Source organism: Chelon labrosus, assembly GCF_963514085.1.
Source record: "Chelon labrosus genome assembly, chromosome: 7".
NCBI lineage: Eukaryota > Metazoa > Chordata > Actinopteri > Mugiliformes > Mugilidae > Chelon > Chelon labrosus.
In genome coordinates, this window is record NC_140343.1 from 21,754,972 (window position 1) to 21,777,556 (window position 22,585).

At 39.6% G+C, this 22,585-nt stretch overlaps 1 protein-coding gene across 1 annotated transcript; it reads right to left on the minus strand.

Annotated features, from left to right (window-relative positions):
• Nucleotides 1-10: 10 nt before the first annotated feature.
• On the minus strand, nucleotides 11-22,178 carry slco2a1 (solute carrier organic anion transporter family, member 2A1). The gene is made up of 14 exons (XM_084547938.1): nucleotides 21,995-22,178; nucleotides 13,691-13,828; nucleotides 12,457-12,619; nucleotides 11,689-11,901; nucleotides 10,606-10,704; nucleotides 10,360-10,499; nucleotides 8,499-8,571; nucleotides 8,215-8,379; nucleotides 7,833-8,037; nucleotides 6,567-6,714; nucleotides 2,335-2,498; nucleotides 1,953-2,017; nucleotides 1,104-1,224; nucleotides 11-1,015 (listed from the first exon to the last, which is right to left on the minus strand). Exons 1-14 carry the CDS (start codon nucleotides 22,055-22,057, stop codon nucleotides 895-897), a joined length of 1,878 nt encoding a protein of 625 aa, XP_084404064.1. The 5' UTR covers nucleotides 22,058-22,178; the 3' UTR covers nucleotides 11-894.
• Nucleotides 22,179-22,585: the final 407 nt, after the last annotated feature.

A 22,585-nucleotide genomic window follows, 5' to 3' on the forward strand; every position in this document is an offset into this window, starting at 1 on the left:
TTTATCCAGAGCAACTCACTCCAGTGCCAGGAAAATAATATGTCATTGGTTAAAAATGACATATTATGGTTAAAAAAAACACAAGACTTATCTCTGCTGATATCAGTGCCCAAGATAGTGCTGACAAACATGCAGTTAAATAAAATACTAATAACATTTGATATGCTGTACATGTAGATAAAGAAAGAAACAAATAACAGACTTTACACTGACTTGATTAATTGTACTGCATATATTTTTATCAGTAACACCTACATTTGTTCACCACACCAGTATAACGTGCTTAATTCATTTGATTTACTTTTTGAGTAACAGGGTATGCATTTGATATCTGAAAATGAATTGGCACTGCAATTAAAGAGTTACATGTCATCATATATGAGTATCGCAGTTTTTACAGATGTCTCTGTGCATGAGACAAACCCCTATAAAAAATAAACTTAAATATTAAGCTATACAGTTAATTAGTTACAGAATATGTTCCCATTGAAAATAGAAACCCAAACAGATTCCATCTAGGAACATGTAATATACAGGGATATTTAACTATACAGTCATCACTGTCTTAGAGGCATATAAAATGTAGTGATGAGCTTTATCTGTCCTGTCTTAATTTGTTCTGTATAGGTCATATTGTCAAAGTGATTCCAATTGCAAGCTTTAAATGCATCCAAAACAAGATACATTTTCCCTTTTGGAAAATGAATATCCTAAATTCACCCAGTGAAGCACCAAGTAGGGAAGTGAGCCCACAGGAATTGAGGTCAGCGTAGGCCAGTCGTGACTACGGATTCCTCCCACTGACATCGCTTTGCTCAGCGTGCTCTTCTCCAATATATTTAACACCACTGCAAAGCTTTGAGAGGCTTGGATCAACAGGGAGTCTCAGAAAGATCACAGTAGTCCTTCATTCCCCTTATCCAGACTGTACTCATCTGTCCGTTGCACCTTCCATCCCAGAATGGTCAGCAGGAGGATGCCTATGATTTTATAACCTACCTGTAAGCCCAAATACCTGCAGGGGTCAGAAAAATGATTAATGAATGGCTGCGATGGAGAAGTACTGTATGTCTAAATGTATTCTGTGTGATAGATGTTCTAACCGGCTCCTCAAGATGTTGTTGTCGTAGTAACCACAGCTAAACTTCTTTCCACACACATGTTTCCACCAGATACACGATGAATCAATGGCCATCCCGAAGAGAGCCGGGGCTGGGAGCCACGCTGAGAGGGAAAAAGAAGTACTGTGTGATCATGGCAGCCACATATGAATAAGCTTGAAGAAATGCAGCATTTGTCGATCAGAAAGTTACATGGAAAAGTATGACAGCACTTGAATATCACTGTACTGGATTGTAATTTAAAGCACTTAGCAGTAACACTTCCTAGTTTAGTTGTTGGGTCCAAAAGCAGCACCATATTCTTCTGACATAGAAAGAAATTTTAACTTCCTTAACTGTACGGAAACCCAAGGTGTGCAGGTCATATAAATTTAATAATAAAAACAAATCTAGTGATGCTTTTATTTCTTGTGTTTGATAATTATCATTAATCTTACAAATAAAAGATAAACAAAACATAAATAAAATAGAACCTTTTATCCCAACAATTATTCATTCAATTTACTTCACAACTGGCAGATGTATTGCTAGTGAGGCAAGTAAGTACACTTTTAAGTTTGTATTAGTGCTGGTCTTACTTCTTTGCGTTTTTCTTTACACTTTCACAGCAGTGAGACAGTTCTGCACAGGCGCGTTTTGTACGGGCAGTGCACTAGTATCGATGATTTGAGTTTTAATAATTTATTATTTAAATATTTTAATAATGATACTCATTTTTATTAATGATTTGGTGCCAGGTCTGGGTTGCTATACCTAAGTTTGTCATGAAGACAACATTCAGTTCTTCAGTCTGCATAGCACTTAACAAAGAGTATTTGAGTCGTGACTTACCTAATACTCTCATGAGTAAAAACTGGATTCCTATGGCAAATGACTTCTCTTCAAAAGAAACAGACCTGAAATAAACAAGGAAACGATACGAGAAAGGTGTTACCCACATTTTCTTTTAGTACAGTCTTGTGATGCAGTGCTTGATTGCTGCCTGTAGTTATATATTTCAAAGACTATTCTATCAAACCACTTGTGCGCTCTCATCCAGTTACTGCAGAGGTAACTGATTTATGAACTCTTGCATTTAACTTTTCTGTGGACTTCAAAGAGGAGTACAGAAAAATGGACTGAACATAACATCCAATAGATCAACACTGGTAATTTTTTAAACTTATTTTAGCAAAACAAATGCATTCACCAATACATCTTCATCCTTTTTTACCTGAGCACCATCATGTACAGTGGGTTGTGAGTGAGGCAGGCGATCATTGATGCTAGAGAGATGACGAGCATGACGGGGAGAAGAAAATGAGCGCAGTCGTTTGCACACGGAGCTGGCTTGGCAGAACTCTGACTCCCAGATATACACCTGCAGTTGGTATACTCCTGTATCAGCAAAAAAAGCAAAAGAGATCTTTACTTCTACAACTTGAGATGGGAAGTTGATGTGTCTGTAAGCTGTATGAAGCTATACTCAACAGATGGTTAGCTCAGCATAAAGTCTGTGAGCAGAGGACCCGGGAACCCAATGCCTCACTTTTGCTTTTATATTTCATAACTGTTAATAATAACAGTAATAATAATAATAATAATACATTTTATTTATAGGCGCCTTTCACAACACTCAAGGTCACCTTAGGGGTGTAGGGGATGCACAGTGGTGTGGTGGTTAGCACCAACACCTCACGGCAAGAAGGTTCTGGGGCTGACTGGGGCCTTTCTGTGTGGAGTTTGCATGTTCTCCCCGTGTCTGCGTGGGTTCTCTCACTGGTGATTCTAAATTGTAGGTGTGCATGTGAGTGTGAATGGTTGTCTGTCTCTCTGTGTTAGCCCTGTGATAGACTGGAGACCTGTCCAGGGTGTACCCTGGGATAGGCTCCATTCCTCCCATGACCCTCCAGAGGACAAGCGGTTACAGAAAATGAATGAATGAATGAAATGTTAAGTAGCCGTTTAGCTTCAGGTGGGGTCTAAACCGATTCAAGTGTTCATGCTAAGCTATGCTAATTGTCCCTTGGCTTCACATTCAGCGCACCAATACATTTACTTTCAATAACTAATTTGAAAGGGACACAGTCAAAACTAAGATTACAAAAGGGCGATAACATTTAGAAGATTTACAAACAAAAGATTTAAAATAAATGCTAAAAATACATGCTCGTCTGAATCCACATGAAGAATAAAGTAATAATCCTCAGATTTCTGAGCATAAATCCATTGAGCTAGCCGTAGCCAGCTCTGTCTGTGTTGGTGCTTCAGTATTACACAGTGGGTTTACACACAAAGTCAAACTGACTAATACTCTATTAACAGCCGCAATCCACCCACTAGAAGATTACTCACAAGCTGTGACGTTTAAACACTGTGGTTTTGTCATTTTTTAAGAACACCTCCTACAGTATATGCTGTGTGACTTGTATGCATTGATTAGATACTGATTGCAAGCTGCTTCTTGCATCTTGTCAGAATATTTGATTGCTGTGGCTACTGGTCAATGAGACACGTTTCAACAGTTTTTAACCTACATATTTCTCAAACAGATATCTCACTGCCCCCAGTAGGAAACATGTTATCATTTCAAGCACCATGTGACAGAAAACAGTGTATCGGGCTCAGAACTCCACTCATCATTTTGGCTTGGTGTCCCTTCAACACAAACACTTTAATTTTGTGCTCGTCTGTGGTTGGTAGACAAAACGACTTTATGAAATGGATAATGTGAGCTGTACATTTTGTGGTTGCTGGAGTATTAGAGTTGTCACTTGTTAGTCTTTAGGTTTGGGCGACATATTGTCAGGGGGGCGGCATGGCCACTCTGGAAAATATTTTTCTTTTTGATTTGTGTGATCGGTTTTCTATCACATCCCACATGGGCACAATTTCTGATGGGTAGTCAGCCTACTGCTTGCTGTCACAGTGTGAGATGCGGATGGGTCGATTTCAGGTGGGGAGCGGGGGAGGGCGAGGATCTGTCAAGTAGCGGACATCTACACAAGAATACTATGCATTTAAAACGACACCACTAAACACTGTCAAATAAACCACAATTTCATTTTTTAAATTATACTGTTAATACAGACCCATCATTTCACAGACAGGATTTTCTCAGACAGGCCAGGAATTTAATACAAAAGCAGTGTGTACTGATACATTAACACCATGGAGAAGATTGTGCCCACCTTAGAAAAAAGAGAAGAGGAGGAAAGACATCCAAGAGATAAAGGTGTGCTGCTGTCATCTATTTATCATCTATTGGATAGCCTGTTGCTATGTTGGATTAAGCAGACAATAATTTCACACTGTTTTATAATGAAAACAGTAGCCTGGGACAAAACTGTTACAGCCCGACACATGATTGATTTACTTATGATATGACACAACCATATGTCTTCCTCTGTGTTTATTAGGTCTTGAGTTCTTAAAGCTAACTTAGAAGATGTAAACATTATACACATATTTTGTGACATTTGACCAGTATGGGGGTGTCTAATGCCATGTATCAGCCATTATCTCAGGAGGTTGTATTGTTCCTGTTGTAAATATTAAAAAATATATTAGGGATGTCCGATAATATCGGCCCTCCGATATTACCGATAAATGTAATATCGGGAATTATCGGTATCGGGTTTTTATAACCGATGTTTGTTCTCTAGGCTTCAGCATTTCCGAGTCTGCATGAACGCAGCATGGGACGTTTACAGGCGCGTGCTTGATGACGTATAACAACAACAACACGGTAGACTCGTAGGTTGCTACCCGTGGCTAACAAGCTTGCTCGCCCGGTGCATGAGATGTCCGTGGTGTGGAAGTATTTCCAAGTGTCACCTACTAACAGTAAATTTGTGATTTGCAATTACTGCAAAGCGTTGGTTATGAGAGGAGGAAACAAGGCGTCTTCCTTTAATACATCAAATTTGATCACCCACCTCAAGAAGAACCATGCGGAGTTATACGCTATATTTGTGCAGCAAATGTTAATTTTTTTTAACATTCTTGTGCCTTTCTTGTTTTTATTTGCACTATTTTGTTACTCATACGAAAGAGCAGGGCAGATTGAGCCCAGTTTATAATTTAATGATTGTATTATTTGCCAAGTTATGGCCAGTTACTCAGTCACTGAACCTGGAAAAAGAGGACTATGTTTGTTTACTACTCTGGACTGAAGATATGCATCTTCCTTGTTTTTATATTGTCTGTAGTGTTGTTTGAGGCAAAATTTTCTCTCTAAAAACACAAAAAAATAAATGAATCGCACTTTTTTGGCACTTTTTTCAATAACTTATTTTGCACAGACAGTGTTTACATTTGAAAAGCCATGTTGCAAACTTTGGATAATACACCCAGTATGCATATGACAACAACATCCTACTCCCTATATGTTAATGTTCTTAATGTTTTTTGTTTGTTTGTTTGTTTGTTTTTTTACGTGTGTTCCAGAAAACAGAAAAGTACATTCAGGCAGAAATATAATAACTGAGAATGGAAACAGATATATGTGATGTATTGATTACTGAATGACAATAAAAAGTAAATAAAAAAAAGAAAAAAAAAAGAAAAGCCATGTTGCATTTATGTATGCATCCAGTGGGGCATCACAATAAAATTAGGCATAATGTGTTAATTCCATAATAGGTGATATGTTATGTTGTTACCTAACAATTTTGGTGTAAAAAGACTGCATATATCGGTATCAGGTGATATCGGTATCGGAAATTAAGAGTTGGACAATATCGGAATATTGGATATCGGCAGAAAAGCCAATATCGAGCATCCTTAAAATATATATTTATATGCTGTACTTGTACCCAGACGAGACATATGTATATGTGGAATAGATTGGATTCTGCTTCAGAAAGTTTGATAAATTGTGCATAATGCAAAACTGCATGCATGGTGAGTTGTATATTATATTTATACTTATATTGATTTTTAATACAAACTTAGGGGCACTTCTGAAGTGTTTAGGATCCTCTGGTCAGGATAAGGAGCCATCCACTTCCTCAGACTGAGTTATATTATTCTGTATTTTATTTGTATTTATATATGTTCTTTCTAGTTGCTTGCATATTCATGAGAAATTTGTAATATTTCATTTTAAATGATGTGTAAGTAATAAACAATAAGGATTACTTTGTGAAATGTCATTTTTGTTTGGTGGGGGTGGTTGGGTTGTGTGGGGGCAGCGTTACAGAAGTTTGCCCAGGGCACTGAACAAGCTAGAACCGCCGCTGGTCATGGGAAGTCAAGCGAATTAAACGATACATCAGCTTGCTTAGTCAAAGGAAGAAATTGTTCATCTCTATCAGTCTAAATACTGGAGCACCAAACTAAAATATGTGAAAGAAATTTGAGGCCTTTTTTTAATTCAGACCTTCACAAGTATGTCTTTGTGTTACTGTGTAATAATGTTACAGGTATTCAGGAAACGGTGATCCGGTGCTAAGAGGAACTGACCTGAACCCTGTAGGTGCTGTTGGGGTCTTTGGTGAAGTCGGTGCAGCCCGCATGGCAGGGAGAAAGGTACTCTACATTATCAGAGCCACACACTGGATTGAAAGCATTGGCAGGACAGGAGCAATTTGAATAGCACTTGGATACAGACCTGTGGAGAGAGACAGAGTTACACAAAACAAGCCAGTGGGACTGATGTTATTAGGTTAAATTAAACACTTATTTTAAGGCAACAATGCACTGCAACAATAAAATTAGAAAGTAACCAACATTAATTTCAAGCAAGCAACTCAATAAGACTTTCAATCTGTGCTGGATTTTTTTTTTATTTGAGGAATTTTCCATGCCATGGTTTCGCATGCAGCATGAAGTAATGTTGAAAGGTAGGATTTGCATACCAATTTTTTGCCAGTGAAACTTGTAATTTACAAATTCATGGAATCTGAGTTAATGGGAATGGGGTTATCTTGTGTCAAGTGCCCTGTCTGTTTCCTGTATAATTAATCAGTTTAAACACATACTGTATGTATTCATATTTCACAATTAACCGTTCAAAATTATCACACTGATAACTGAACCGGTCCAAAATACGTGAAACATACACTCACTGATTGAGCTGTGAACAAATGGCAATGTCTGGGCCTGAAACATGAAGCCAAAGTGCCAAGAGCTGGGGTTCCTTGAAACCTTGAGACCTCCTTGAGACAGTGAGTCAGTTCCCAGAGACCTCCATTTTCAAATGCTCAACTTTACAGCAAGTAAAAGTATAGTAGTATGTTTTGTAGTATGTTAGCTCTCTATAACCTATATGTCCATTAATATGTCCTTTAAATGTTATGAAGGCCTAAGTTTGGGCACGGCTGCACTGAGTGACTGGTAGCTGCCATCTCAGGTTACTGGCTGTATGCCTTGATGTCACCCATCTGCCTCAGCTCCACTCAAGCTCCACCTATCTGAGAGAGAGACAGGGTGGAGCCAGGCACTGCCAAGATGGCAATTGCCAGATCCGCCCACTTTGAGCTTCAAAACCGCTCTTACAACACACGTGGACAGTCCGCTCATTTTTATACAGTCAGTGGCGTTATATGGTGTTTTAAGGCATCTTCTTGAGTACATTTGAGATACTATCTCACATGAGCTAGGCTGGATTTGTAAGACTATGTAAAGCAGAAAAAACAAACTTGACTTTGCTCAACAAAACTGTCTTATAATGCTCTGTGAAAGCATCATCATAACAACCTCTGTGCAAATTCTGCTCTCCTCACTCACCCATGCTGTGCGTTCTGGTTGTAATTTACTTCATAGACTTTCTGTGTGGAACAGCCCATGAAGAAGAGAGGGATGCAGAGGAGTGTGGAGATGGTAAGCATGATCACACAGAAACGTGGGATGGTCTTCAGAGAGAGACCCATCCTCTTCATAATGACCCCTCCCACCAGCATCCCCACCGCCACAGCTGGTAAATTCATAGCACCTAGAAACCATGAACAGTTTAGTTATCTGTAGAGGGCATTACCAGATTTAGGAAAGTGTAGTGGAAGTGGAGCAAGACACAACATCCGTTAACAGCTTTAATCGTTTCACCATTAGAATTCACAGAATGGTTTGATAACTACATTATTACTTTCATTTGAACTCCTCCAGTACCTACCAACTAGCAGGCTGCTGTAGCCGACCGAAGCGCTGTACTGTCGCTCCAGGAACTTGTTAAGGAACGTAGATAGACCTGCAATCACTGAGGAGAAGCAGCACTGGGCCAAGACCAGAATCAGAAAGAGGGGGCTCACCAGGAGGGAGATGAACTTTCGTGGAAACCCTGATCAGATACAGATACAGGCACACTGATTAGCACACTGCTACTGGAAACTCGCTTATTTCATTTATGTTCTAAAACAATAAAAAATCAGCATATGAATGGCAAAAAGGCAATCTTACTTTTCAGGTAATCAACTAAAGAGATATCTTGCTTCCTGAAGTCATCATTCAAGTCAGTCTCACTTCCACCGTCCTGTAAATGTATGCAGTACAAGGAACGTGCATGAAGGTACAAGTACAGCTTTCATTCAGCTAAAATAAGACGGTCAGAATTCATCATTCACTCTGTGGCTAAACTGTTGTATAAACTCAACCTATTGACAGGGCAGGGAGGACCTTACAAATCAAATTTCCCAGTTCGTACTCTTCTTCTTTCAAGGACTACTTCAAAACTGCTCTTCAAAGTTTCTCTGTCCCTCCACGCTATTGTCCTACAACCAGCCCCTGTTTCTTTATGCTGCATTCATGTGACGTGGGAACATTAGACTGAACTGACAGCTCTGTGCACTAGCTACACAGCGTTCCTCCATTCAAAATCACCCGAAGCTGTCAAACACCATAATGGAAGATTTCCGTATAGAGTTTTTGTTGAGAATTCTTTTGTGGCTTTTTTAATCTGTTTTTCAGGAAACTAAATTTTTGAAAAAAAAAAAAAAGAAAGCACATACAGTACATCCACATTGAAAAATTATATTTTCATTGTCATCATGTCATGAACATGCGCAAATAAAAAAATACATCACAATGGACTGAAATGCAGTGAATATGAAAAATCCTTCTATTTACACATGCCATGCTTTCACATTGATGACCAGTTGTCAGCTACCTTCAGATTAAATGTTGTCAGTTTGGTGGTGAGGTTAGATAGCCGGCAAGAAAAATGTGAGGACAAGGAAGGAAAAATAGTTTATTTATCACAAAGCATATGGTTATCACAGTACTGAATAAAGTTAGTGCACATCGCAGATTCTCCTCATATCGTGCAGGGACAATTAGACTTCAAGTAGTAAGACCATGCATCGTGTTCAAAAAAATTCAAAAAAGTAATCTACTGGAATATTTTTTGATAACAGTAAAGAGTTTACAAATGTTTTTGTTAAATTTGAATTTCACTACTGCCACTGCCATTTCTCAACCACATACTATTACTGAAGCCACTTATTTCAGCTATTTATCTCATAATTTCTTATGAGATATATGTTAAACATGCTCATTCCTACTGTTTATATTTCAGGTAACAGATTAATCTATTATCTATTTATTTATTAAGTTTGCGTAATTAATTTCACTTTTCTGCTACCCTGTTGACGCGCTAGTGGCCAAACACTCGAAACTGAAAAAGTACAACAAGAAGTTATTTTCCGTTTTCTGCTGATGCAGATTACTTTATAGTTGTAGGTGTTTTGATAAGAATCACAATGTCTTTTCTGCCAAAATTATCTTAACTGTATCTAAACTGGTAGGTTTTCATATGTTCAGCAAGGTTTGTAATTTTCCAATAAGTAAGGTGACAAATTACAGCAGGAACATTAAGGTATCATTTTGAGGCCTCAGCTTGATCTAAAGCTGAGGCATTTGAATTATGTTTACTACAGCTCCTAGTCTTCACTTTGTATGTAGTAATATATGGTAAAAAGATATGCATAAATGTACAAAAAAATTCTTTATAACTATAAGAAATTAGTTCAGTGACATTATATTTCATATTAAGGTTGCATCAAAGATTTGTTTGCACCTTCAATATGATGAAAAACCAGACAGTTTAAACTTGCAATGCTGACATAAGGCCAGTAGGTGTCAGTAAAACATGAGACATATAATGGAGTTAGAAAAGTCTTGTCACACTGGATTTAATAACAATACTTTTCAACATCCACATAATGACAAATATCTTTGCATAATCCACAAGATGCATTCAGTGACTGTTAAGTAATTAATATGGCTGCACTGTGCTAAAGACGTCTGTAAGAGCAGGACTTACGTGGTCTTCTAAAGGCATTGCGCGTGGAAAGAAGAAGTATGGGATGGATGTTAAGACCAGGCAGCCGGTCGTGACGAGCAGGCCCATCCACCACGCCCCGACCCAACGGGGGTCACCAGGTCTCAGTTCATGTTCGGTTCCTGCAAGAAACAGAACTGAATGCTGACACAACAGTGAAGGATCCATATACTGAATTAATAAGTCTGTGGAATAAACTCAGGAGGCCTGTAAAGACCTAATCATTACCTAATCCAAGTCTGTCCACGTCCACATAGATCCGCAGCATGACTGAGCCCAGCAGGTAGCCAATGGCAGGCCCAAATACAGATAAAGCAAACAGGATTGCTGTGAATGATAAGAGAGGCCGTGAGGCAGAGTTTGTGAAGTGCTGTTGAGCTGTACTGTAATTTTTCTGCCAAACGTTTTTCTCTGAATTATAATGCCGTTTCAGATTTTTGTTTTTTGAAAATGTATTATTATTCACAAGACAAAATTCTTGGACAAGTTTTTGACATTTTGTGTAGGTCATTTAGTTTTTATGGATAAGCAAAGATTCTATCTTCAAAATCAGCCTCTAACTTGGCTCTGTAAGGTGCCAGCTACAAAGCGTCAGTCAGAGGTCAGAATGTACGAGGAGGATCAGCGTAGTTCTTTGTGATTGTGGGAAATGGAGCTGAAAAACTTCACTGAAGTCTTTTCAAAGGTGAAGATTTTTTTGTAAACATGAGGAATGACACAGATCCAAAAATGTAATTTGGGAGTAATGTTTAACCTTGTTCGAACTGGATAAAAAATATGTTTTTCACTGTTAGCCACCATTACCATGAGCTACAATCACACATTCCAGAAAAAAAAGTCGACATAGATTTGGCAGACCGACGGAGAGATGGATGACAGTAAAACAGAAACCTGTTTCTTTTACTGATCTACTTCTGTATACATTTTCTTTTTTTTTTGTAACTTTCTTAGAAGTGTATCAGTTCAAATCTTTAATGCAATCACTTTTATGTCTAAATTAATGAATATAATGTAAAAAATATTTCTCAGAATTAGAAAGTCCTAATCTGATCTTTTAACTCTAATTCAAAAACATGACAGGATTGTATTAGTACATAGTTAAATTATTCTGACCAGCAGAAGAGATTTATTTGTACTGCTATTTAGGAGTGAAACATCTGATCCTCAGTATTTGAAAACCACACAGGTAGAAGCTTAAATTGTCAAATGTCCCAAAATACTCATATTAAAAAACATGCGACGATGTCAATCTTAAATTTTGTTCCCGTTACGTAAATAAATCAGACTATATTTGAACCACAGGTCATTTACCTATATAAAGAGGGGAGCTGCCGTTCCCAGCAAAATCATCTATGTAGGAAATCCCAAAGGGCTGGATGGGCACCGAGCCCACACCAAAGAGCAGCTGAGCGCTGGCCATGAGCGGCCACAGGATATTTGTGTCTTTCAAACGCCTGCTCTCATCGCGGCCACAAGACTCTGGGGCACTTGAGTTGCTCTGCAGGTCGCAAATGTCGTGGCGATCTGGGTCGAAGCAGGTGGTCACAAACAAACGGAAAAGGGAGGAGAAAAAAAAGACAGTGCAAGTTAATGACAGGCCTGTGGACACAGATGTCCAACTCCTTTAATTTCCTGAAGCTTCTCTGACCCTCCACTCACACTGTCCAACGCCAATATACTTTGTCTTGGGGCAAAATGAAAGAAGGAATATGGAGACTGTTATTGTAAATGTATTGCCCTAGAGGTAATGCTACTCCTCTTAGCCTTCATAGAGAGCATAGAGATTATGAATTTCTTTCAGATTAATGCAAAAGTTCAACTGGAAAGCACCGGCAAGGCTGTCCAAATACATAATCTACTGCAGAACGCTGAGACAAACAACAGATACTTGCTTGACTCCTGCTGAGAGCTATGGAGGAGACACTGCAGTGTCCTACGAGCTCTAAAGTAAAGCTTCATAAATTGCTTTGACATATTTGTACATATGCGAGTCGCCTGCTCTGGACTGAGTCACATTAGCTGTCACGACGGTGCTAGTGGAGACAGAGAAGCAACGTTGTATTTATGGCTTTGTCTTACTGTTTAAAACAGAGTCGTATTCATACGACTGGGATAAAAAGTGAGGTAAGGTCAGCATCATGGCGCTAACGGCCATCAGTAGTCCACCGATTCCGATGATGCGAGGACGGTGAACGCGATTCCCAATATAGCTCACAAAGACGATCAGCAAGCTGTTGCTGACCTGACGGACACACAAGGACACATGTTTGAAAGAAAACCCAAAGGGAGCACTTTCTTTCCATAAGACAGTTACACTCAAATACATCATTTCACAGTTAATGCATCAAGTTCTTGCAGTTTTCCACCGTTGCTAGAGGATTCTCGAGGCGGACAAATTTGTACTCTGTCCAGTCTTGCTAGAGACATACTGTATTACAATGTTTACAGCAGATATAGGTGACATAGCAAACAGCTGTTTAATAGCATTTAGACAATAGTATTAATAAGTAACAACAAGTTGTGTTTCTGGTCACATGGTAAATGTCTTTTTCATGTCTCGTTAGCCGCTAATTACTCCACCAACTCTGAACAGTTCGGAGCTGGACAGGTTTCATGCAGCGGCTTAATCTGACCTTTTCATTTTCAATGGCTAACAGTGACAAAAAGGGCCTCCTCACATGGCCTGAAAGGACACTAATGAGAACATAGCACCGTTGGAGGCCACAGAACCAAAACAATGCACTGAAAATATTGGTCTGTTTAGCTGACAGAAACTACAGTGCTGAGTTGTAATTATCTGTGGGCTTGTCAATGTGATCCCGTTCACATTACATGTAGTCATTTAATCTGTTGTTACTATAAAAACATTCATAAGAGAGGCTTTACATAGCTGCACAAACTAAATGTACGGGCCTTGTTCGGTTTGTGTTTTCAGTAAATATTTTACACTTGAACTCAAAATGCAGTCAAATTAGGATCAAAGCTAAGAAGATCTAGAAGAAATACAATATGAACATTATAATTTAATCTGTGACTAGCAACCTGCGGTCAAGTGTGGTCATGCAGTTAAATCCCCCTCAAAATAATTCACCGCCCTCTGTGTTAATCACAAACAGGCCATTCTTTTATCGTTCCTGACCCCCGACTCTGAGACAAAACTGTTCCAAAATACTTGAGTCCCATTTGAAATGTCAGGAAGTGTGATTTTGATGTGTTGCTTGTACTCCAGTTCCTCCTTTGTCACTGGTATCCTTGAAATAAAGCTATCATGATCTCACACTGTGTCATTGTGTGTGTTATTGTTGGCTCCCACCTCGTTGAGAGAGGAAATGGTTCCTGAGGAGTAGCTGCTGAGGCCATATCGCCTTTCGATTGTGGTGATGGTGCTCTTGAAGTAGGCGCTGTACAGCAGCTGAGAGAACTGCAGGAGTCCATGGCACAAGACGAACAGCTAGGACAGACAGCACAGGCTAATTGAATTATTTTATCAAAGATGGAAGCACTGAATGTGAGAAGATGCAGATAGACGGAGCTGAAGTCTAAATTCTACATTGCACATTTACATTCGGAGCGAAAATAGACATAAATGTTAGTCATAAACGTCAATTTTCAGCTGCAGTGGACCTTTGTCCTCAAAAACTGTCCTCCTCAGAGGTTTTAATTTTCCCTAGGAAAATAGTCTGATTCAGAAGAACTGCACTGTCGTGCAATATGTGCCCATGCTCTCAGAAAACCAACCTCCCTAGTGAACAGAAACTGGGCTGTTATAGTCATCACACACACGCGCACACACACACCCACACCCACACACACACACAACTTCCTGAGGTGGCTTCCCCAGTGATAACAAGCTGATTCACTCCTTGATGCATCTGACTCTGAAGAGGCAGCCCGGCCTCAGAGTGAACTGGGATTTCAGTCACTGAAGAAGCCTGTTGCCTGAAAAGAAACATCTTCAACTCAAAAACCTCAGTGCAGGAGATCATTTAATGGGCAGAAGACATTTATCAAAGGATGGAGGAGACTCTCTTTTGCTTCATTTAAGGAAAATGGAAATAACACAGAGGAGTAAGAATCAAATACAAGAACAAGTCTATGACTTAAAAGTGTAGAAATATTATCAAATTATGATCAAATGTACCAAAGGTAAAATGAGTCATTATGCAGAATGACTGGACTGTTATTATTAGTAAGTTAATTTCCAAGTAACAGAAAACTACAGCTGCCAGACTAAGTGTCAAGTAGTAAGGAAATTCAGAGTCTAATCTGAGGTCAGAGTCCTAAACCAGACACAGTGTGAGGAGAGAGTTATATAACATTTATGAGATTTTTTAATCTCTCAGATAAAGTAGCATAAATAAGACATTATTAAATAATACCGCTTTCACGTCTGTACAGCCTGCAGCCAGTTAGCTTAGCATTACAGAACAGAAACAGTAGCGAACAGTTAGCTTGGCCCTATCGGGTTATCTACCATAGTCCCCTAAAGGTCACCAGAAAGTCACTTTGCCTGACAAATCAATACTTCACACATAGCCCCCCTCCAAAACCAGCAGCTTGTTCTTAAGATTCTGTGTTAGAATTAATCTAATTAGATTTAACATGTGGGCGGCACAGTGGCGAGGTGGTTAGCACTGATCCCTCACAGCGAGAAGGTCCCGGGTTCGAATCCATGGGCCGACTGGGCCTTTCTGTGTGGAGTTTGCATGTTCTCCCTGTGTCTGCGTGGGTTCTCTCCGGGTACTCCAGCTTCCTCCCACCATCCAAAGACACGCTCGTTAGGTTAATTGGTGATTCTAAATTGGCCGTAGGTGTGAATGTGAATGGTTGTCTGTCTCTCTATGTTGGCCCTGCGATAGACTGGCGACCTGTCCCCCGCCTCTCGCCCGATGACAGCTGGGATAGGCTCCAGCAGACTCCCGCGACCCTTAACAGGAATAGGCAGGTACAGAAGCTGAATGAATGAATGAATGAATGTTCATTTGTGACCTTTTTGCGTTTTTCATTATATCTGAACATGGCCAAGCAAAATGTTTCCCACTGCTTCCAGTCCTTGTGACCTGCCAGGCTACCCATGTCTTGGCAGTAGCTCCATATTAGGCCGGCATAACAGTGGGCTCAATCTTCACGTCTAAGTTTCTGCAAGAAAGTGTACTTCCAAATATTTTAAAGTCAGTCAAGTTACAGGTCTGTTTCTCATTTAGTCCAATTAAGAGTAAAGTCATCAGATTCATGACTTTAGTTTGACTGGGTCTTGATGTACAATCTGAGTTCACATCTCAGATAAAGTAGCATAAATAAGACATTCCTAAAGTTCTACTTCAGTGGAGTACGTGCCTAAATGTACTTAGTTACTCTCTCTGTCCTCAGGAGATGGCAAATAGTCTTGTGGTGGGGCAAAGCAATAACTCATCTGGTCTTGCTGCACAGCACGACTCCAAGAGAGCAATGAAATGTGTGATTAGGTGAAGATGTTTTGGAGTCCGTCTCAGCCAGCTTCTCAGCTTCTAGTGATAATTTACAGAACGTGTGTCTACTTGATTGTGTCATTTGTCTCTTGGCCTTTTCCCTTCACAACCAGAGTTGTATGTTAAGATCAAAGTCGCCCACTGGACGGACTCCCAGTGATCTGGAGGACGAGCCACTTACTTGCCTGTGGTTCAGGAGGCGTTCACAGACGCCCAGTGCATGGGTTTATTCGCTCGGGGGGTCTTGAACGGCCCAGTTACGCTGAAGATAGGTCTTGAGATTTGTGGTGAATTAGCAATGAAAACAGTGATGAATCCGGGCTTTCAGCTTGTCTTCCGGCTGCCAGGTCAGCTGAGGGAGAGTAAACGATGGCTTCTCCTCAGAACAGCTAATGCCGCTATTAAAACTTGGCTTCATGGTTTGTTAGCACGCACAATAGATGCTTTTACACTGCTGCTAATATATCATCTTCGTTTTTCTATCAAAAGGGCTTTAATTATCTAAATGATTCGCGCAGGGATGCAAAGAACTTCTGAGGTTTAGATTCAACGTTTCAAACGGTTTGTACAAATATCATGCTCCAGAGACAACGCTATGGCTTTGTGTCAATTTGGCTTTGATGCTGGAAACACGTAATCCATTACTTTTACTTGGAGAAATTGCGAAGACTGTGTTTTCTTGCCAGCAATCAATATTAATACGAAATAATGCTGGTCAATTATTCTGAATGAAGCAATGTTGAATTATGTTGGAACCTTGATCAGATATTTATACAGTATTACCAACTAGTAAGGAGAAGCTGTGGCATGTAAACGCCACGTCACACAGTGAAGATGGATTTCTTATTTATCCACACTGTTAAAACAACTGATTTAAGATGACGCTGAAGGTGATGTGTATAACCAGGAGAACTGGCTCTGCAGAGTTGGACACTCCACACATTATGTACATATTTATCCTTTCTGAACACTTTCAGCTTCATCTGTCTGGAGGTTATTGTCCCAGCCTTCAACCCTGCTGCGATGGGAAGAATTGAGGGAAGCTCACACTTGAATTTTCATTTTATTTTGGGGACATGCATTGCGGCTATGTCCCTGAAAATCCATTTTTAGTTGTTTCTATTTCTTCTGCAAGAAAATGCTTAAAAAGGAAATTGAAGTGTATGACGTCTCTGAGAACAGTTAAAAAGAAACTATGACCACAGGATCACCTCCCTTTATTGTGAAACAAACATAAAACAGGTTTGAAGCACAATAGCCTTATGAACAAAGGGCCGCTGATTTTTTTTTCTGACTGGGAGTTTGATAACTCACATCTTGGAGAGATGCAGGAAATGTAACAAAACTGGAACTGGATGCAGTTACCAAAGACATAAAACCTTTCTCAGAGCGGATCAAATAAAGTGACAAAAACAAAGATGTCAACACTACGCTGCACCAAATCCTCCTACATGACTGTTCTAATGTTCAGTTTGTGTTGAAACAGCTTCAGAAAAGTGGTAATCCAACTGGATGAACATTTTGGAGGATGTAGTTTGTAGTGCTGTTGAACTGGATTTAATTAAGCTCTCAAGTGTTTCTGTTATTTAGTGTAACTCAGTGACTAAAATGGAGTTATCAAAACAACACAATTCAATAGTTCTAAAAACCAGTTCTCTCAGTTATTTTAAACTAATGCTGAGTACAGTAAGCTTCATGAAGCTCACACAGCAAATGCTGTGGAGTTAAAATTCTGGTGAAATTTTAGCAGAAGTAAGAGAGTAAGAGTTAATTCTACTTTTTGTAGAGTTAACTGTATTATATATAACTCTCTGAGGACAAATAGTTGGTGTTAAAATAGAGTGTCAGAATGGAGTGTTAGTGAATTAACTCTGTGTCAGTGCAACACATTTAACTCTCTTCATTTCTACGATGAGCTCTGAACCTGAATTTATTACACCCGCACCTGGACAGTCGACCCGAGAACTACCAACTGATTTTCACTGATGAGAAAACACTGTTTGGTGAATAAAAGTGATTCACTTTGTGTATAATGTTATGTTTGATGTAAATATTGACTGAAAATCTTGCATGCCCTGTACATACACTGTATCCAGACACCAAGCTAACGCTAACATTTGATTTCTTCAGCCGTGCTAAAGTCGGTAAATGCTAATTCATGTACAATTACACGGCTAACATAAGTAGACTATTACAGTTGTTACAGCTGATGGCAGAAACAGTAGTTAATCTAACAGAGACAGCGACCAAGTAGACAAAGTCTGTATAACTGTGCTGATGGTAACATGGTTGTCTGATTGATCCTACAGCTAAACCGTGTTTGGTTAGCAGGCCCAGCACAACTGGTGCCGTTATTCACTAACAAAGAGAGTTCCAAATATCTTACAGGGGAATTTATATTTATTATTTGGGAGCTTTCTGTCTTTCCCAGTAAAACACTGGTAAAGTTGACAGAGACCAACAAGACAGCGAGTGGTAGTAAAGTTAGCTGGTTCACATGAAGTCCAAAAGTTCTATATTAGTCATTTGACTATATTTCTCTTTTAATTCAATGTTTTTTTGTGTTTGTATGTGTTTCTTTAAACATGAACTCTGCTATGACCCCGAGGCCAATCTTGCGTAGAGACAGTTCAACACAACACCTGCTGTAGGAGCTACAGGACTAAATCTCTCTCAGTGTTTGAATTGTTCTCAACACTGGTTAGTGTTGAGAACACTTCAAAAAGAGTAAAATTAACACTCTGTGGTGTGGCCCCATATAGACACTTTAAAAGTGTTGAGATTAACAGAAAGTCCCAGGATACTGAAATAAAACTATGACAACATGATCACCTCCCTTTAATATGAAAAAAAAAAACACAAAACAGGTTTGAAGCACGATAGCCTTATGAACAAAGGAACGTCGAATCTGATGTAAATCTAGAAGTTTATTTTCTTTCTCACTGAGAGTTAGATGAGAAGACTGATAACTTCACGTCTCCGACAGATCAAGAACATGTAACAAAAGTGGAACTGGATGCATTTACCAAAGACATAAAACCTTTCTCAGAGCAGATCAAATGAAATATATATTACTGGTAATTGATCGAATCATTTTTCAGAGAAAGATAGCCCAAGATCTCGATGTTGTGTGTTGGAACTTTACTGAAATTTGATAATATATTATATTCTGTTATTATTTAATACTAAAACGACATATTGGAGTTTTGTGGCTGCTGTCTAAGAAATAGTAATGTATAAAACCACTGTCTGTGGACACACTTCTTTTGCATGTATTAAACAAACGATACCGACCAGTCAGCCACAATATTGATTATCTTACCACAAAAAAACAATGTCAAGAGGAAGGAGACACATTTTAGGCAGGGGAAGTTGATGAGTTGGATGAAAGAAAAATGGACAAGCATCTAGATCTGATTGAGTTTAACAATAGCCAAATTGTAATGGCTACAAAACTGGGTCAGAGCATCTATTCCGGGGTGTTTTCTGTATGCAATGGTAAGAACCAACTAAAAATGGCCTGAGGAAGGACAACTGGTGAGAGGGTCATGGACGCCACAGGACTTAGTCCTTGCAGGATCGATACTGTAGCACAATTTACAGAAACTCTTAACGGTGGCTGTGACTGAAGGTTTTGAGACTAGTTGCAGACCAGTCAGAGTGTTCATGCTGACTTCTGACAGCCACCAACAAAGGGTATGTAGGACCATGGGAGTATTCAAGAAGGTGACCTGGTTTGATGCATTATGTTTTCGTTTAGATAATGAAGACGGATGGGTGCATGTGCAGCTTTTATCTGGGGAAGAGCTGAAAAAACTAGTCCCACCTCACAGCTTCCAAGATTTAAAGGATCTGCTACCAACGAAGGTAACCATCTGGCTGTAACTTCCTGTGCTTGAAAGTGGTACCAATCGTTTCATCTAAATCTCTGAAACAATGTAGGTAAATGTTTTCCCAAACGCTGATTTATTGGTTTAGCTCAAACAACACAAACCATGAGCACTGTGCACAGGTGCAGAGAGGTGTGGAGCTTTCAAGCGTTGCTGTATGTGCCCCTGCGCAGAGACTTGGCTCAGATCCTAAAGAAAATCTGAGCGCTGTGACCTGGGTGTAGACTAGGTGTAGTCCATGGTAGATAACTTCAAAGTTGTGAGAAAACAAACAGAATGTACCGATGAAGCTGAGCAAACAGAGAGCAAAGGGCTGTACAGCGTGAACCAGCGTCAAGAAGATGGATGGATTTGCACAAAACCAGTGTTGATCTGCTGGCTTTTCTGTGCACAACCTGATATGCTTTTACGTGAAAAGCAGCCGAAACAATTTACAACCATTTTGTTGAGAGGAGCCAGAACGGTGATCAAGAGTTCTGTCATTAGTAGTTTGGCATAAACATTGTTTTGAGATTGCAGCAATGACTTACAAAATGATTCCTGAGCAATTACCTGCTGCTCATTCTGAACTACACCCATTATCTAAACATACAGCTTTTAAATTAAAGCACTTTCAGAGTAAGTAGGATGAGGCGAGGTGTCACAGTCTCAAACTGAATGATGTGATGATACGTGTAGGATGAGCATTGCTTTCTCACTGGTCTCCGTCCTATTCACGTTTATATCTTGGTTTCAACAGGCGTGTGATTTAAAATGGTCTTAAAATAATAAACAGGGGGAGATCTGCAGTAGCTGGACCTACCACAGAGACAGCGCTCAAGGTACACACTCAGAAGATTTCAAATTCAAATAAACCTTCTGGAAAATAGTTGCTTAAGAGCCTTCTTTTCATGTAATTTCTAAACTCACTCTCAGAAGAAACACTTATTAGTCATGCTTCATTCACATGAGGAAGACAAGTCATTTTATAGTTTTGAAAGCAACCACCAAAGCGCAACATGGAGTTTTGCCTCATTATTACTCACAGCCCTGGAACAAACTGTTTCTCTCAGATTATTGCCATACAATGAAGAACAACAGCTCCTTTTGGCAAGGCTTACAGTTCTCCCTCTAGTCAGCGCTCACAAACGTCTACTATTAAAGCCAGGGGTGCAGAAAAAATGATAAAACTGGAGCTGGACACAGTTAGCAATGAAATAAAAAACTTTCTTAAAACTGACCAAAAAAAAAAAAAAAAAACAATAATAATCTTAAAACGCATCTGGACCAATAATATAAAGAATTAGTAGATGTGCTGACGACAGTGCTTTTTCCCCCTAGATTTTAACAATACTGCATGATGCATTTTATATATCAATGTATATATAATATATTTTTGCAGCTTTTTTTTTTTTTTTTTTTAAACCAAGTTTCTAATAAACAGTCCAGCACTAAATCCCCCTACATGACTGTGGTGTGGTGCTGCTAGACTAGATTAAATTAACAGTGGATTGGTCGTAATAATAGTATAGAGACACATGTCGGTACAACACAATACAATTAAACAGTACTACAAACCGCAACCTCCGCAATGAAAACACAGATGAATGAACAGATCCCTCAGTTATTTTTAACTGATGCTAAACAACGTAACGTTGATGAGGACTAGATGTAGTGCAGGACTGTATTAGGATGTTTTCTCATGTGTACCTCATAAACTGCTACTGAGTGTGAGATATTATGTAATAATCATACACAGGCATTCTTTTAACATGATATAAAGGTTATAACAACAAGAAATAGACTCTAGAAAGTATTTTGGAAATAATTGAGTGGTAAACAGACAGTGTTCTGAACAGTCTGAGATAAAAGCAACTAGTTGGGGTTTTTTTTACACTATAAATCACTTGTTCCCTAAAGTACTGATATCCAGAGTTAATCATATTATTATATATTCATTTATGACGACTAAATCTGATCTGAATGAGTTCTCTAAGTCCTTTACACAGATATTTCTAAAATTGGTCCAACTTCTTGGGGGCTTGTTTATCTAAGGTGAAGCTCAGTTTTCTCTCAGGCCGCCTTTCTATCCAGGTGGCACAGGGGAAATGTGAAACGACTTGTCTCTGCGGTACAAGTTTATCTATGTAAAGTGAAGCAACCCTCTCAGAGTAAATCAACTCCGAGAGGTTAAATAAACAGTGACAGAACAAGCGGCGCAGGTTGAAACAAGACATTTTTGATGGTAAAGTGTGAAGCCTAACGAGCGTCGGAGCCTACCTTAATGCCGCAGCACGGCGTCCTCGGCTTCTTCATGTCTTTGGAGGAGGAATGGACGTCCATGAGCTGAGCTCGTGTCCTCTGTGCGTGCGTGCGTGTGTGATTCCCCCCCGGTGAGCCGCACCGCTGTTTTATGGCCGTCGGTGATGTAATTGGACGCAGCCCACGGATCCACGCGCGAATGTTTTGAAAGTTGTGGAACACACCGTGCTGCTCGCGCCGAAGGGGCTGAGTCACGCGCGAGTCTGTGCGAGGCGCACCTGTGAGAGCTGAGAGAAGGAGTTGATGAGGTTATGAGTTGTGGCTGCTCACCGTTACCCGCGGAGGTACTCACACACGTGCCATAGACCATTTAGAAAACGGTTAACACTTTTTAATATTCAAGTGTTGTCATAGCAGTGGAGCCCCGCTTTGTTCCCTCATCTGCCCGGACAGGCTTAACGCTTTGTTAATTGCGGTATGCGGCAGGCTGAGATATTTCCGCCCGGAGCTAATGAGCAGAGAGACCACTGAGAGAAACACTGCTGATAATGAATGAACCCTTCATCTGGACACAGTTCAGCTACAGGAGGCATGCACTTACACACACTA

Excerpts from the sequence above, each read along its gene's own strand:
- slco2a1 (XM_084547938.1), bottom strand. The coding sequence starts at position 22,057 with ATGGACGTCCATTCCTCCTCCAAAGACATGAAGAAGCCGAGGACGCCG. Across the intron at positions 13,829-21,994 it reads CGCCGTGCTGCGGCATTAAG|CTGTTCGTCTTGTGCCATGG; the intron begins GTAGGCTCCGAC and ends TGTCTGTCCTAG. Across the intron at positions 8,572-10,359 it reads CAATGCCTTTAGAAGACCAC|GACGGTGGAAGTGAGACTGA; the intron begins GTAAGTCCTGCT and ends ATACATTTACAG.